The 14,935-nt window shown below is 41.5% G+C and overlaps 1 protein-coding gene across 4 annotated transcripts in view; it reads right to left on the minus strand.

The window, feature by feature from the left end:
* Window positions 1–795: 795 nt before the first annotated feature.
* rnf24 (ring finger protein 24) overlaps window positions 796–14,935 on the minus strand; it is a 159,390-nt gene continuing 145,250 nt past the window's right edge. For all 4 annotated transcript variants that reach the window (XM_043700148.2, XM_087991488.1, XM_043700086.2 and 1 more), the window contains exons 5-6: window positions 13,209–13,288; window positions 796–11,809 (exon numbers count right to left, since the gene is read on the minus strand). In XM_043700148.2, the coding sequence (XP_043556083.1) occupies window positions 11,698–11,809; window positions 13,209–13,288 (192 nt within the window). In that variant the 3' untranslated portion in view covers window positions 796–11,697. The remainder of the gene's footprint in view (window positions 11,810–13,208; window positions 13,289–14,935) is intronic.

Below are 14,935 nucleotides of genomic sequence, written 5' to 3' on the forward strand. Positions count from 1 at the left end.
CTGGATATTGTGTGGTGAGAGGCTCAGCTCCTGAAAAAAAAACACAAGCTTACCTCCTAAATGCAAAGACTGTCTGATCATCTACATCCACATTGTGATAAAGTCATCACACTTTTTCGGTTCAGACTCTGGGCTCACTGCAAACACTCTAATTGTTGGGTGTGCTGCGGTTTTCTGACAGTGAAGTCTTGCCCACAAGAATGGGTGGGAATAGGACATGGATTCTCAAACCTTCAGCTGTGTTTGGGATAGGCAGGAGACATTTACAAATGACGGGTGACACTTGATTCTGGTATTTCCAGCTCCATTTCCACCATTTTTATGGTCATGGGGATCAAAGCTGATGAAGGGTCATCTAGCCTCGAAATGTTAGCTTGCTCTGTCTTCATGGATGCTGCCTGACCCACTGTGATCTCTAGCATTTTTTGTTTCCAATGGTTACACAGTCACTATTAGGCTAGACTTTAATTCCAGACTTTAATTGAATTCAAATTTCACCATCTGCCATGGGGGATTCAACCCCATGTTCCCAAAGCATTAGCCTGGAACTCTTGGTTACTAGGCAGAAGTGGGTACTGCAGATGCTGAAGGTTAGAGTCAAGATTAGAGTGGTGCTGGAAAAGCACAGCAGGTCAGGCAGCATCTGAGGAGCAGCAGCAGGCAAAAGCCCTTCATCAGGAATCTTTCACCTGTGTTGGTAAACAGTGCCATAGCAATGCAAGCACTATTTACATTGGAAGGCGTAAGGGTGCAATCCAGAATCAGACACTAGCAGAAGAACCACGAGACTCCCAGTTTCGGAAACCTCTCATTTATTTACAATTCCAGTCAATCACATGCAGATATTCTCAAATACAACGCAATTAATTAGCAAAACAAAAGCCATCAAAATTTCAAAATAGCAATTAAATATACAAAAATATAGCTTACAAATAGCAATTTTTAAAATATATTCTGCTGCAGAATTCTTATACAAACATGTCTATGAAACTGATAGCCTAAGTTCCATATACATTAGAGAGTAGGTTTATTACAGGGTGTCATTAGAAAGGCAGAAAACCCACCCACAGGAGCATCTGCTTGAGTTACATTGCTACTGCAGGAATAGACACACAGGGTTTCTACTTTAGAAAACGACCTCTTCACCCCACAGCTTGAAGAAATCACATTTTCACTCACTTCGTATTTGTAAAAATTTGTAATACTGGATTATTTAAAGTGGCTTTCATTGCACCTTCAAATGGCTGCCATCATTTCTGTTTAAATCTTGTCGTGAAATGTATTTATTGATAGTGAGATGGGAATGGAAAAAAAAAGGACAATTCAGGAGATGGAGATGAGAGAAAGGTCAGCGTTTTAACAAGGGAAAGGACGACAACAAAAAAGGCAAGGGGTAAAAATGGGAAAAGCCGAGGGAAAAATGGGAAAAAAAACACCAAAAAACTCAAAATATTCACTATTTATCTGTGATTCATGCTTATCTGGAATGGAATGAGCTGGGTTAAGATGAGTTTAAATTCTCCTAGAAATGCTGGTGGTCTTTTTGTTAGGACATTTTTCTTTATTTCTTTTATGTTGTGAAGTATTAATATATATTAATCAAAATAGTGGCTTCACTTATTTTGAGATCACCAAGTTTTGGAAACACGGCTTGACTTGCTATAAGGACCACAGTGCTCCTGTAACATTACAGATTGACTCATCTCCATCACCTCAGCTTTTTGTTGATTGGGGACAGTGGGGGTTGGGGGTCAGTTTAAATGTCCAATGTAAGATATAAATACTCAACCGAGACACAATTCAAGCTGCAAAAGCCGTAAGCAGTTTCGTCTTTCATAGCCTGTCCTGTTAGAAGTCACTTGGAGAGACCATGAACAGCATAGCAATCTTCAATGCCTCTTTTTTTAACAACTACATTAATTCACAGGATGATGGCATTGCTGGCTAGGTTAACATTTATTCCCCATCCGTAAGGGCAAGAAAGAGTCAACCACATTGGTGTGCATCTGGAGTCATATGTTGGTCAGACCAGGTGACGATGTCAGATTTTCTAAAGGACATTAGTGAACCAGATGGGTTTTTCCAACAATCAGCAATTGATTCATGGTCATCATTTGACACTTAACTCCAGATTGTTATTGAGTTGAAATTCTACCATCTGCCATGGGGGGAATTCGAAACTGGGTCTCCAGAGCATTAATTGGGTCTTTGGGTTGACAGTCAATACTACTAGGCTGCTGCCTGCCCACCAATGAAACACTGCTGACTAGTTTTGCCAATGTACCTCAGCCACTGGGCCTCTTTGGAACCCAAAGATCCTACCACAATCCCACGAATTTCTTTCATATTAGCCCTCCACGGTTACATCAGGGAGCAAGAGGCTTCAGGCAGAAATGTAAAGGTGAACTTTATGGATGTAGTAACCCTGGTTGTTGGGGTGATTGACTTCGATAAAACAGAGAACTGTGGTTGCTGGAGATCTGAAATAGAAACAGAAATTGCTGGGAAGACTGGGCAGGTCTGGCAGCATCTGTGGGGAGAAAGCAGTGTTTCCAGTCTGGTGACTTCATCAGAAGTTTACTTTGATGCTGTTACTGCACAGATCCTTTAATTAGGCACCAGTCCTATTTTCATGGGACTACAGCTATATGAGTGCAGCTCACACTGCATTCAACACCAGTTGCCTCTGTATCCTCTCTGCAGTGTTGAATAATCTATATTCGTCTGGACTACTCTGTGTGGAGCTTAGCCACTATTGGTATATGCCACAATGATAGGTGGGGGGGGGGGGGGGGCGGGTAATGAGGAAGCAGGGAAGCCACAAAAGGACTTGGACAAACTAGGAGGGTAGGCAAAGAAATAGCAGATGGAATACAATGTGACAAAGTATGAGGTTATGCACTTGCTAGGAAGAATAGAAGCACAGACTATTTTCTCAATGGGGAAAGGCTGCTGAAATCTGAAGCACAAAGGGAGTTAGAAGTCTTAGTTCAGGATTCAATTAAAGTTAACATGGAGGTTCAGTTGATAGTCTGAAAGGTAAATGCAATGTTATCATTCATGAGGGCTGCAATACAACAGCAGAGATGTGCCGCTGAGGCTGTATAAGACTCTGGTCAGGCTATGTTTGGAATATCGTGAGCGGTTTTGGGCCCTGTATCTAAACAAGGATGTTCTGCTTGGACGGGGGGGGGTGTCCAGAGGAGTTTTACAAGAATGATCCCAGGGACGTGGGGCTTGTGAAATGAGGAGCGGTTTAGGACTCTGACTCAATGGAGTTTAGAAAGATGAGGGAGATCTTATTGAAACTTAACAGAACGAGTGGACGTCAAGAAGATGTATCCACTAGTAGGAGAGACTATCAGCCTTGGGCACTGCCTCAGAGTGAAAGGTCAACCCTTCAGAACTGTGACCAGGAAACATTTCTTCAGCCAGAGGGTGGTGTATCTGTGGAACTCATTGCCACAGAAGGCTGTGGAGATAAAGTCGAGGAATATATTTAATAGATATAGATAGGTCCTTGATTAGTAAGGAGATCACGGATTACAGGGAGAAGGCAGGAGAATGGGGTTGAGAAACATATTAAACATAGTTAAATGGTTGCTCAGACCTGATGGGCCAAATGGTCTAATTATGCTCTATAACTTATGATCTTGTGGTGTGACTAGCCCTTGCTCTGTGGATAGTTCAAATCTCAAGTTTCTTTAATATGCCCTTGCTAAAATTTAGCATCAGACCTGAAAAGTTTTTAACTGTATTTCGATATTTTTTTAAATGCCAATCTTCTTCCACCCATTTCAGTTTTTCATTAAATTTCATACAAGTGGGAACTGTTGGAGAAATGTTACCACATTTGGTGAATCTAGTCTCTGAGATTTTTTGGTTTGCAGAAAAAACGAGTTTAAGGTATACACACTGATTAAAATAGACTCAATACAGAAAGCCAAGCCATCCTCTGGTCAGTTTGTTTGGGTAAGTTTAGGGTTCAGCTTCTGAATGTCAACTTGGTTCTTGGATTGGAGTGCTCTTCCCTAAGATTACTCACCTTATCACTGTAAACTCTTACCTCAAACACAATGTACTTGGAGAGAGGCATAAGGCTGACCTTTGGCCGAGGTAAGACTGGAGAAACCTTTTAGGTTTTCAGGTCTTAAAAAGAGATGTCCCAGATGTGACTCTGCATTATCCTGGGATCTGTAACTGTGATTTGTAGAGCTCCGGGCAAATGTCTGCCCTTGATTTTGTTCAAACAGAAACAGAACAGAAAAGGTACATCCAAAAGCTTACTCGAAAGCACTTTGCAAAGTAGAATTAGGGGAGTTTCAAATTAGTAAACTGTAATTTGGTGGCACATGCTGATATCTCCATCCAAAACATAGGCAACAGATGAAACAGCCTTGCAGACAGTGTAGTTCAGGCTAATTTAATCAGATTCCCTACAGTGTGGAAACAGACCCTTCAGCCCAACAAGTCCACACCGACCCTCCTAAGAATAATCCATCCAGAACCATTTCCCCTGACTAATGCACCTATCACTATGGGCAATTTTGCATGGCCATCCACCTAACCTGCACATCTTTTGGACTGTGGGAGGAAACCAGAGCAAACCCGTGCAGACACGTGGAGAATATACAAACTCTACAGTCACCCGAGGCCAGATTCAAACTTGGGTCCCTGGCACTGTGAGACAGCAGTATTAGCCACTGAGCCACTATGCCACCCTGGGATAATTTAAGAAGAACTGGAGTGTGTAATGGGGTCATTCTGGACGATCTAAAGTGGCTTGAATGTTCTTCTCTGCAAAGACCTTGTGATTTATGTAATGGGGTGGGAGTAAGGAGGCTGGGGGAGTATCCCTCTACTCTCTCACTCTACCCCTCTCAGACAGAGATCACCTGAAAAATGATAGGAGTGAGGACAGTGGACAAACGCCTGCTCAGTGATGCGGTTGCCCCTGGTGGTTGGGGGGGGTCAACTCAACTCATGACAGTTAATGTGGGAGAATGTTATTAAACTGGAAAGGGGGCAAGAAGCATATACAAGGACATTAGTGATACTGGAGGATTTGAGTTATAAGGAGAGGTGGACAGTCTGGGACATTTTCCCCTGGAGCATAGGAGGTTGAGGGGTGACCTTGACGAGGTTTATAAAATCATGAGGGATATACATAAGGTGAATTGCTGAGGTCTTTTCCCCAGTGTACGGGAATTCAAAACGAGAGGCATAGGTTTGAGGTGAGAGGGGAAAGATTTAAAAGGGACCTAAGGGGCAACATTTTCACACAGTCATGTGCATATGAAACAAGCTGCCAGAGAAAGTGATAGAGGCTGGTACAATTACAGAATTTAAGACATTTGGACAGGAATATGGATAGGAAAGTTTTAGAGAGTTATGGGCCAAATGCAGGAAAATGAGACTAGTTCAGTTTGGGAAACCTGTTCAAGTTGGACCGAAGGATCTGTTTCCATGTTGTATGACTCTATAACCCTCCTGGCAGCAGATGAAAAAAGGTGACAGAATCTTTTGTTTCTGTTGTAAGTCTCACAAATGGAGCCACATGAAACAGGAACAACAGGTAAGTCAGTTTTGGGGGGAAAGCAATGGAAGGTTGAATAAAACAAGTACTGATGAAGATTTTGAAAGCTTGACCTGCCTTGGGAGAGGAGGGAGGTGAACCCGCTGATGTGGACTGCGATTAAGAGCTGGTGCTAGAAAAATGAAGCAACATACTGTGCTGTTGCCAGGCACAATCTCTTCTCTGTCTTGTTCAATGCATCCCAGTTTCAACATAGAAGGCTAGGGTATTAAGCAATGTGTACATGACCATTTTTGAACATGTCAATACTTGTGAATGATCCTGAGGTCATGAGCACTAAACAATCACAAAGGACTGACCAGAAGAAGCAGGAAGGTGCAGCGAAGAGACCACATTGTCTCGCCTGATGAATATAAGGCTCCCCTTCAGGGCCTAACACTGAGTATCTTTGTAAAATAACAATATAAACAAAAAGAAAATTGTAACACAAGCAAGCTTGGTGGCTTTTGAAAAAAAAAGAACGTTCTAAGTATATTAATAGGTCAACGGTAAATATTTACACCATCTGTAGTGAAGGAACATACCTCCCTAACTCTCAAAGTAAACTCTGGAAGATGTGGCTGCTATGTTGGAGGTGTGGTGCTAAAGACAGCCTGCGCCATGAGCTCTATGCGGATGGGACTGGAAGCACAACAGAGGCAGGGGTCAGAAGTGGGGGCAGTTTTAGTTCCACAATAGATTCCTATTAGTTGAAGCAGTGATGAGATTCCAGTAACACGAGAACAGAGGGTTTGGGCTGATTAAACCTCACACCCACGGAAGCTCAAATCTTCCCAAAGCTCACTAAGGAAATATTATTCAACTGGAACAAAATTGCATTTCTCAAAACCAAAACAAAAAAAGGTTAACAATGTTGATGACTTTTTCATGATTATACCAACATATGCAATCCAATGGTGCAATCTGTCTGGCATGCAAAATAGGATGGTTAAGGTGGAAAATTCATGTTGGTAAGATTTACTCTAAGCTTTCTTTTCAAAAAACTGTCAGGGTCTGGGCACTTTGTGGTAAATTTGTGACGTTTGCATGAATTAATCTACTAACAGCTTTGAGACATAAAATAGGATTAGAAGTATTTTTGTTACAATCAAGCTAACCAGTTTTCTCCATTTACCCAGGATTCCTTTGTAACTTGTACAGTTATGACACTGTAGTGTCCAAGACTATTTGAGAAGACACTCTATCACGTCATGGGGGGTGATTAATATAGGCAAACATATATTGTTGTCTCCACATTGATGAGTGCACTCAATTAATTCCCACAGAAATATCAAGAAAAGGGTTTTGAAAAATTTGACCTGAGCAAAGCTTCTAGTTTTGTAAAGATGAATTATCATCATTTTCGGTTGAGTTGATGACCCTCCATTGGCAATGGTGTCTTTGATCAGAGCTACATCTTCACATTAAGCAGTGGATTAATTCAAGTCTTTTAGATGGACAAGATTTCATCAAATGATTCCAAAATTAAAATCAATCTCTTTGTGTGATGAAGCGTTGAGATACGTTTGTTAAATTGTAACGGTGAAGAGAATGTACCTAACTTATATTTGTATGCACAATGAATATTATTGCTCAGAAACTGGCAGTCTTCAACTTGCTACGACATTTAATGCAAAATACTGTGTTCCTTGTGCTATAATTGAGAAGTCATTTATATTTGTAGAATTGTCACCTGATAATGGGTTGCAAGTGGTGCATTTGTTGTCTTTGGAAGTATTTGCTCATATGCTGATTTGAGATGAAAGCCACGCCCCACTATAGGGCACTTCTAGTTACAGCTTTTATTAACATTGTTCACCATTCCTTCATTTCAAGTGGTTTTGATGCTTGTACCAAAATAATTCCTTACTCCCTTGTCCTCGTCCACCATACATCAATCCCCATCTAAGACAGCAGCAGGTTTCTAGGCCTTTCTTAGGGGATGGTTCTGCTCTACTTTCTTCTTCCGAATAGGCATGGCTGTGATTGGGAATTTGTTTGATGGGAAGTCACATGTTTAAGCTTGGTTTTCCAGACTTGTTAAGTGCTTTGTATTATTGTATTTTTAAAAAAAATATAATTCTCAGGTTGTATCTCTTCGACTCCTTGCCTTAGAAATTGAGGCAGTGTAGGACTCATCGCAGACTGACAAACCCAACAATTGGCCATCTTGAGAAACTCTCGGTTGTGGCACCATTCAGGAAGGGATTTCATTTCAGTAGCTCACTGCAGAACAAACTCCCAGCTCCTCAGCAAACAACAATTCACAACCAATGACTTTAGCAAAAGAAGAGCGCATGAGGGAATAATTCCAATTGAATAGGCCTTTGTTCAACTCTTCTCATGAATCTCCTTTCAGGATTCCTTCACATTCTGGGGAGCAGGTAGCAGGATTACATAGAGAAACCATGTCATCAGCATTCTGGGTCAAGATCAGAGGAGTGAATGCCATGACGAGTAGCAAGTCTATTGAGAACCAAGAGTGAAGGCAGGTTACAAATGGCTGAATAATGAATACCACTCTCCATGGGTTTGACAGCATAGGTGTTCTAGTTCTTTGGTATCTTGGTGAAGTAATCAGTTTTAACACACAAGCTACTGTCGGTGGGTTATTTATCTTCAGAAGGCATCAGGTCGTCAAGGAAATCCATACATGGTGAACTTTCGCAGCATTATATGGATTGGTTAAATATGGATCTAGAACATGTTGTTAAACTCTCTGCCGATGTTTCTGAAACTCAGCTGCCTCAGAGGCAAGGATTGAACCTGCCTCATTCCCTCAGACAGAAGGCTCAATTTCACAGTCGGTAATGGACCTGCTAACTCAGCTGATAGTGGAGCCTATATTCTGGGAGAAGAAAAATATCTTACACAAATTATTCAAGGATTCAATCTCCGTCACACCTTGCCTTGATGAGTGCAGGTTGGAATGGTTGGGATATCCAGTCCTGATTTTTGGCTTCATGAATCATAGATGGCAATTTTGGAAATGAGATAAAGCTACCTTCCTATCTGACTCTGTAGGTTTCGTGTCTGGCAAGTTAGGTTAATATCACACCCTCCCATCATCACAATGTCTGACAAAAGGAGGTACTGAGAGAGAGAGAGAGAGAGAGAGAGAGAGAGAGGAGAGAGAGGAGAGAGAAAGTGAAAGAGGGGAGAGAGAGAGAGGAGAGAGAGAGGAGAGAGAGAGAGGAGAGAGAGAAAGGAGAGAGAGAAAGAGAGAGGAGAGAGAGAGAGAGGAGAGAGAGAGAGAGATAAAGTGCACCTGGGTTCGAGAACACTGAGTACATGCCGAGTGAAAAAGACAACCCTCCTGCCTCATTGTGCCTCACTATCAGCAATTAGAACTGGACATTTCTAACTGACTAGAGGGTCTAGTATGTTCAAAGAGAGCTTATAGTTCAGTCCCATTAAAATCACAGTCTCATTAAAATCCTGCCTAGCTAAAAGAAAAAGAGTCTACAATTAAAGGGAGGAAAACAGAGGTCCCAACAAAAAGGAGTGAGAGGAAGGGAGTGAGACTAATTGGATAACATTGTCAAAGTGCTAGAATGGGTATGACGGGCTGCAAAGCCTCCACTGTGCTTTAAAATTTGAAGATTTCTTTATCCCACGGCAGACAGTTGTAAAAGTTCAGCTCACGAGTTAGAGTAACTCAGAAACAATAAGGAAAAAGGCGTTTTAACAAAGTGCCATGTAGCCTGATAAAGAGGGAAAGTGTAAAGCCATCACAATGTTCTGCTATAAAGAACTGGGCATACTGAGATCTGGGGGAGGTTAAACAAAAATATGGGGAACAAAAATGGCATCTTTTTCACTTCAAATGCGATATACTTTTCACTGACATTCTCAAAAAAAGCATTTCGGATAAAGGTCATGTGTAACTCAAATAAGATAAAAATGAATCAATTGTAGGTTCCTAACTGCTGCATCAGCAACATTCTGAATCTCAGAACAAAGCTCCAGCATTCAATCTTTCTTTCAGAATCACCTCTTTATGTTGCTCATTATTGGGAGAGCAGGACAAGGTTGCAATGAATTTGAGGAAATTGGTCTTTAAATGAATGATGTTATACTGTCATACTGCATGGAAACAGACCCTTCGGTCCAACTAATCCATGCCAACAATGCTGCCAAACTAATCTTGCCCCACCTGCCTGCTTTTGGCCCATATCCTTCCAACCTTTTTTTATTCATGAACTTATCCAAATGTCTTTTTAATGTTAGACTGTACCTGCATCTACAATTTCTCTGGCAGTTCATTCTACACACGAACTATCCTGTGTAAAAAAGTTGCCCCTCGTGACCTTTTTAAATCTTCCTCTTCCCACCTTAAAAATATGCCCCAGAGTTTTGAACTCCCCAACCCTAGGGAAAAGATCCTTGCTATTCACCTTATCTCTGCCCCTGATGATTTTATAAATCTCAAGAAGATCACTCCTCAACCTCCTACGCGACAGCTAAAAAAATGTCCCAGCCTTTCCAGTCTATTTTTATATATCAAAACCCACCGTTCCTGACAACATCCTTGTAAATCTTTTCAGACCCCTCTCCCTTTTAATAATATTCTTCCTCTCGCAGGGCAACCAGGAATGGACACAGTACTTCAGAAAAGGCCTCACCAACATCCTATACAAACTCAACATGACATTTTAATTCTTGTATTCAAAAGTCTGAGCAATGAAGGCAAACATCTAAATGCCTTCTTAACCATCCTGTCTACCAATGACACAAATTTTAAAGAATTAGGCAAAGGTCCACAAGGCTTTCATTAGCTGTGCTGGTACACATCCCAGTGCTACCTATCTTATTAATACAGATGAGAGGTTCAATGCTAATCCTAGTCTGATTTCAGTTCAGATAGTTTTCGGTTTTCCAAGCAGCTCCACTTGCTCTCTAGCCATTCCCAAACCCACCTCCACCTCTTTCCTTTCTCAACCTACACATTTTTCTCACCTTTCTTACCCAAATTCCTTATTTGTTGTTTTCTTTTAAAGCATTTTTTTTTTAACATTATATTACTTCTTTGCACAGGATCTCACTATCGACCACACTTACACTCTTGGCCATAGGCTGATGTATTCGACAGCTGAGATCGGCTGAGTGGGTCTCTAATTAACACTATAGTGTTCTCTCCACCTGCCTGAGGAGCCTGATTGAATAAACTGACACATCTCAGCTCCTGACCAACCACAGAAAGCATTCACAAAGACTCAAAGTGTTTGAAAACTCTTCTTACAAAATGTTCTTAATAATGCTTTACTTTTAAAAAGGAAAATAAAATCATCTATTCACTAAGGGGATTGTCCCAAAGAGCTCCACTCATTCAGCCATATGTGTAGTGTCTTGAACAGAGTTTGACCACTTTTCCAACCCCTCCCCCAAAAAGAAAGTGCCTCATCATCAAATATTTCGGTGGTTTAATGCCAAGAGGCTCTGGCTGAGGAATAAAGGGCGGTGAACGATAATTCGGGCATTATCATTCACAGACCTAATATAAAATAGGAGTGAGAGCTTTAACACTTTTGTTTTTGGCAATTTTGTAACTTGGGTTTAAGCATGAAATCATTGAGAAGTCCTGCCTCATGGTTGGCTGCTTTGCATAGTGTCATGTAATGCTCAAAGCTTCCACTTTGTAAAGGCCAAAGTCCATTCCCTTTGTTTGCTTATCCCTTAAAATGTTGACACGCCCCTTTTTGCCACCCGAGTGCTCAATCTGAAGGAACTTTAAGAAAACCCTATGCAGTACACACCTCCAGTCTCTTTTTTTTTGTACCTGTGACAGTTGGAAAAGGGGAGGAGAATGAGTCATTGTAAAGTGCTCCTTCGTGTATAACTCAAGTCAGATTGGCCGCTATGTTGTACTGACAGGTCCAGCAGCACCTCCTGGTGGAACCAGCGACAAAAAAAAAGTGCTTTGGTGTTCGAGACTCTCCAGTCCCCTTGCGGTGTGTCACGGTGCGCCATTAACCACACACTCAGGTTGGGTCCGCAGGATCGCCACCTTGTGAATCGGCTCCATTATACACACGGAAAAAATGAAACAACAAATGAACAAAAATAATGATGATACAAAAAAGAAAATCCTTTCTCTTGAGTTGAAATGCGAGCTGCGTGTGCTACACGAGGTTGTCCGTTCCACTCATAGCTCCTGACTCTTGGTTATTTTGGAGGACAGGTGTATTACAGAGTGGACAAACTTTCCTTACTTCGAGCCACTTGATCAGACACCTATGAAAGAGAGAAGCAGAAAAGAAAATACACTTATTTCTCAGTACACTGGGCTCTGTATTTTTGGTGTAATTTATACTCATGAAAACAAAAGAGATATCAGCCATTGACAGTACAACATCTTATATTCCATTTTGCACAATTAGAAGTTCAGGAAAGTCCCTTCTCCCTCTGTCCCACCAATCTCATATAGCAGTAATAGGGCAGCACACTGGCTCAGTGGTTATCACAACTACCTCACAACACTAGGGACCCAGGTTCGATTCTGCCCTCAGGTGGCTGTCTGTGTGGAGTTTGCATGCTCTCCCTGTGCATGTGTGGGTTTCCTCCCACAGTCCAAAATGTGCAGGTTAGGTGGCTGGGCTAGCCATGGGAAATGCAGGAGAAAGTGAGGGATGGTGATCAGAGTCGAGAGGGTTGATGCTGGAAAAGCACAGCAGGTCAGGCAGCATCTAAGGAGCAGGAGAATCAATGTTTTGGGCATAAGCCCTTCATCAGAAATGCATGGATAGGGTAGGGGAGTGGATCTTGGTGGGATGCTCTTCAGAGGATCAATGCAGACTTGATGGGTCAAATTACCTGCTTCTGCACTGTAGAGATTCTATGACTTTACTGTTAAATTTAGACTAATTTTATAACAATATAAAAGTAAAAGCAGGAGCAAACCTTTAGCCTTTAAGCCTGCTCTGCCAATTCAACAATATCACAGCTGACCTTCTCTGTCAGCTTTCCCTTCCAGCAATATTCCCCAATTCTCCGAGTATCCAAATCTCCGACTATCCTCAGCGATTGGCTACCCAGGGCTCTCTGGGTACATAATTCTAAAGAATTATCATCCTTAAGTGAAGAAATCTATCCGCATTTCAGCCCTGAAAGGCTGATGGCTTATTCCAAGACTGTGACATTAACCAGGCCACTTATTAATGCCCAGAAAGGAATAGGTCAATGTCTCAGCTTCCAGAAGCATTACTTTCTTGGAATCATTGAATTTTAAGGCAATAACGCACCGTAGGGATGTAGAGTCATAGGGTCTTACAGCCCGGAGAGAGGCCTTTTGGCACAAGCTGGTCCATGCTGACCAAAATGTCCATCCACGCTAATGCCATTTCACTGCACTTGGCCCATATCCTTCTAAATCTTTCCTATCCATGTATTTGTCCAAATGCTTTTTAAGCGTTGTTAATATACCCACGTCAACCACCTCCGCTGGCACCTCATTCCATATGCATACCACCCTCTGTATAAAAAAGTTGCCCCTCAGGTTCCCTTTTATTCTTTCCCCTCTAACCTTAAACTGATGCCCTCTTGTCCTCCATTCCCCAACCCTGGGAAAAAGACTGAGTGCATTCACCACAATATGCACCATTCCAGTCTGCTGCACAATTTCCACTGTACTCACTTTCTGTGAAATGCATGTTTACATGGACAGATCCCAAGCTCATCCTTCGGCTTGAACTCCTCCAAGCAGACTGCGCAGATCTGTCAGACACAATAAAACAGTCAGTTAAAAAAAACGACATTTGGAAAGACAACAAAGGCTTACAAAGTAAAGTGGATGATGCAATGACGTTTAACAGAATGTTTGAAGAAAGACTTTGATTATTATAACACTGACCAAGAAATTATTAGGTGTACAACATTCATATGGTAGTTAAACTAAATATAGCATGAGTTTAAAGGAATCAAAACACATAGAAAACTACAATCCCATTAATCCCAACAGCTTTACAGTATTCCCACCAGAGAGACCTGCCTTCTCTATCACACTCATGGGGCTTCTCTGTGGATTCCATTCCCTGTCTGGAGAATCTTACAACCTCTTCCTTGAGTATTCATACAACTGAGCTTAGACCTCTTCAGATTTAAATAACTCTTCCAGATTTTAACCAAACACTTCTGATTTGGAACTTTCAGACTAACTCCTTACACTGAGATAACCCGTTTCAGAACAGTTCTAAAATCTTCTTCAGAAGCAAATGTTTTCGACATCCAGCTTCAGCCAAGACTTCTGCAAAATAGCCCAACTCAAAAGTGCTTTCTTCCAGCCACGCTGTTAACCTAAGCCAAACAAATTTCAGAATCTTCTAAGCTTCACATCACTGCCTATTCTATTCAGACAAAATTCTCCCAGTGTGAACAAAATCCTGTTTCTCTCCAGGAAGTCTCTCTCTCTCTTATTGTTTTTTCAAAGAAATCACCATGGCTACAGAAATAATTACAAGTTAACCATTAAACTTTTGCATAGTCCAAACCCAGATGCTGCTATTTCAAAACCAAACCCTAAGATATTAAAATATATATAAATCACACATCTTACATCACATCATTAATCTCCTAACTTGTGAATGTCCAAACAACACTACTGTTATTATTATAAAATGGAGAACTGTGGATGCTGGAGTTCTGAAACAAAGACAGAAATTGCCAAAGAAACTTGCGAGTCTGGAAGTATCTGTGGACTGAATCTGGTTCTGAAAGGTCTTGAAATGTTAACTCTGTTTTCTCTCCACATATGTTCCCAGATCTGCTGAGCTCCTCCAACAATTTCTGTTTTTGTGATATTTAACTTAATTTGCACTAAGATACTTTGGATGGTCTTCAGAACGTCACAGGATGCAACCCGAACTTACTGAAGCCTACTTTTGGCCATAGTCTTCTCGAAGATGTGGACCTATCCAGATGATATATTTTAAAATTCTTAGCTAATTCAACACGTCACAGCAGATGATTATCAGATGAAAACAGACTTTGTAATGGAATGCTGCATGTTAATGAAAATCCAGCTTCCTTCCATCTACAAAAACTGCTGGGTACGTAGCAAACATTCCACTTCTAGATGGTGTCTTCATGTAGTGGTCCCATGTTGATCAGTGAAGAGGTCATGAGGTGAAGAGGCAGATTCTGACACAAGTGCTGCACACAGAGTTGCTGTGGATTATTGTTCTTAGTACTGGCCATTGTTGGCAAATCACTGGACATCACACTGGTGCACTCCAGGTCTCAGCGAGTGCTCCCTTTTCCCTCTTATGTCAACTGGTGACCAGGCATAAAAGTCAATGTTGAGTGCTGCTGAGTCACATTTGCAAGCCTCCTGGAAGCACAACTTTGGGTGCTGACTGACTGTCT

This window comes from Chiloscyllium plagiosum, unplaced genomic scaffold (assembly GCF_037043375.1).
Source record: "Chiloscyllium plagiosum isolate Xiang-an unplaced genomic scaffold, Cpla_swu_hap1 HiC_scaffold_1, whole genome shotgun sequence".
In the NCBI taxonomy this organism is placed as follows: domain Eukaryota; kingdom Metazoa; phylum Chordata; class Chondrichthyes; order Orectolobiformes; family Hemiscylliidae; genus Chiloscyllium; species Chiloscyllium plagiosum.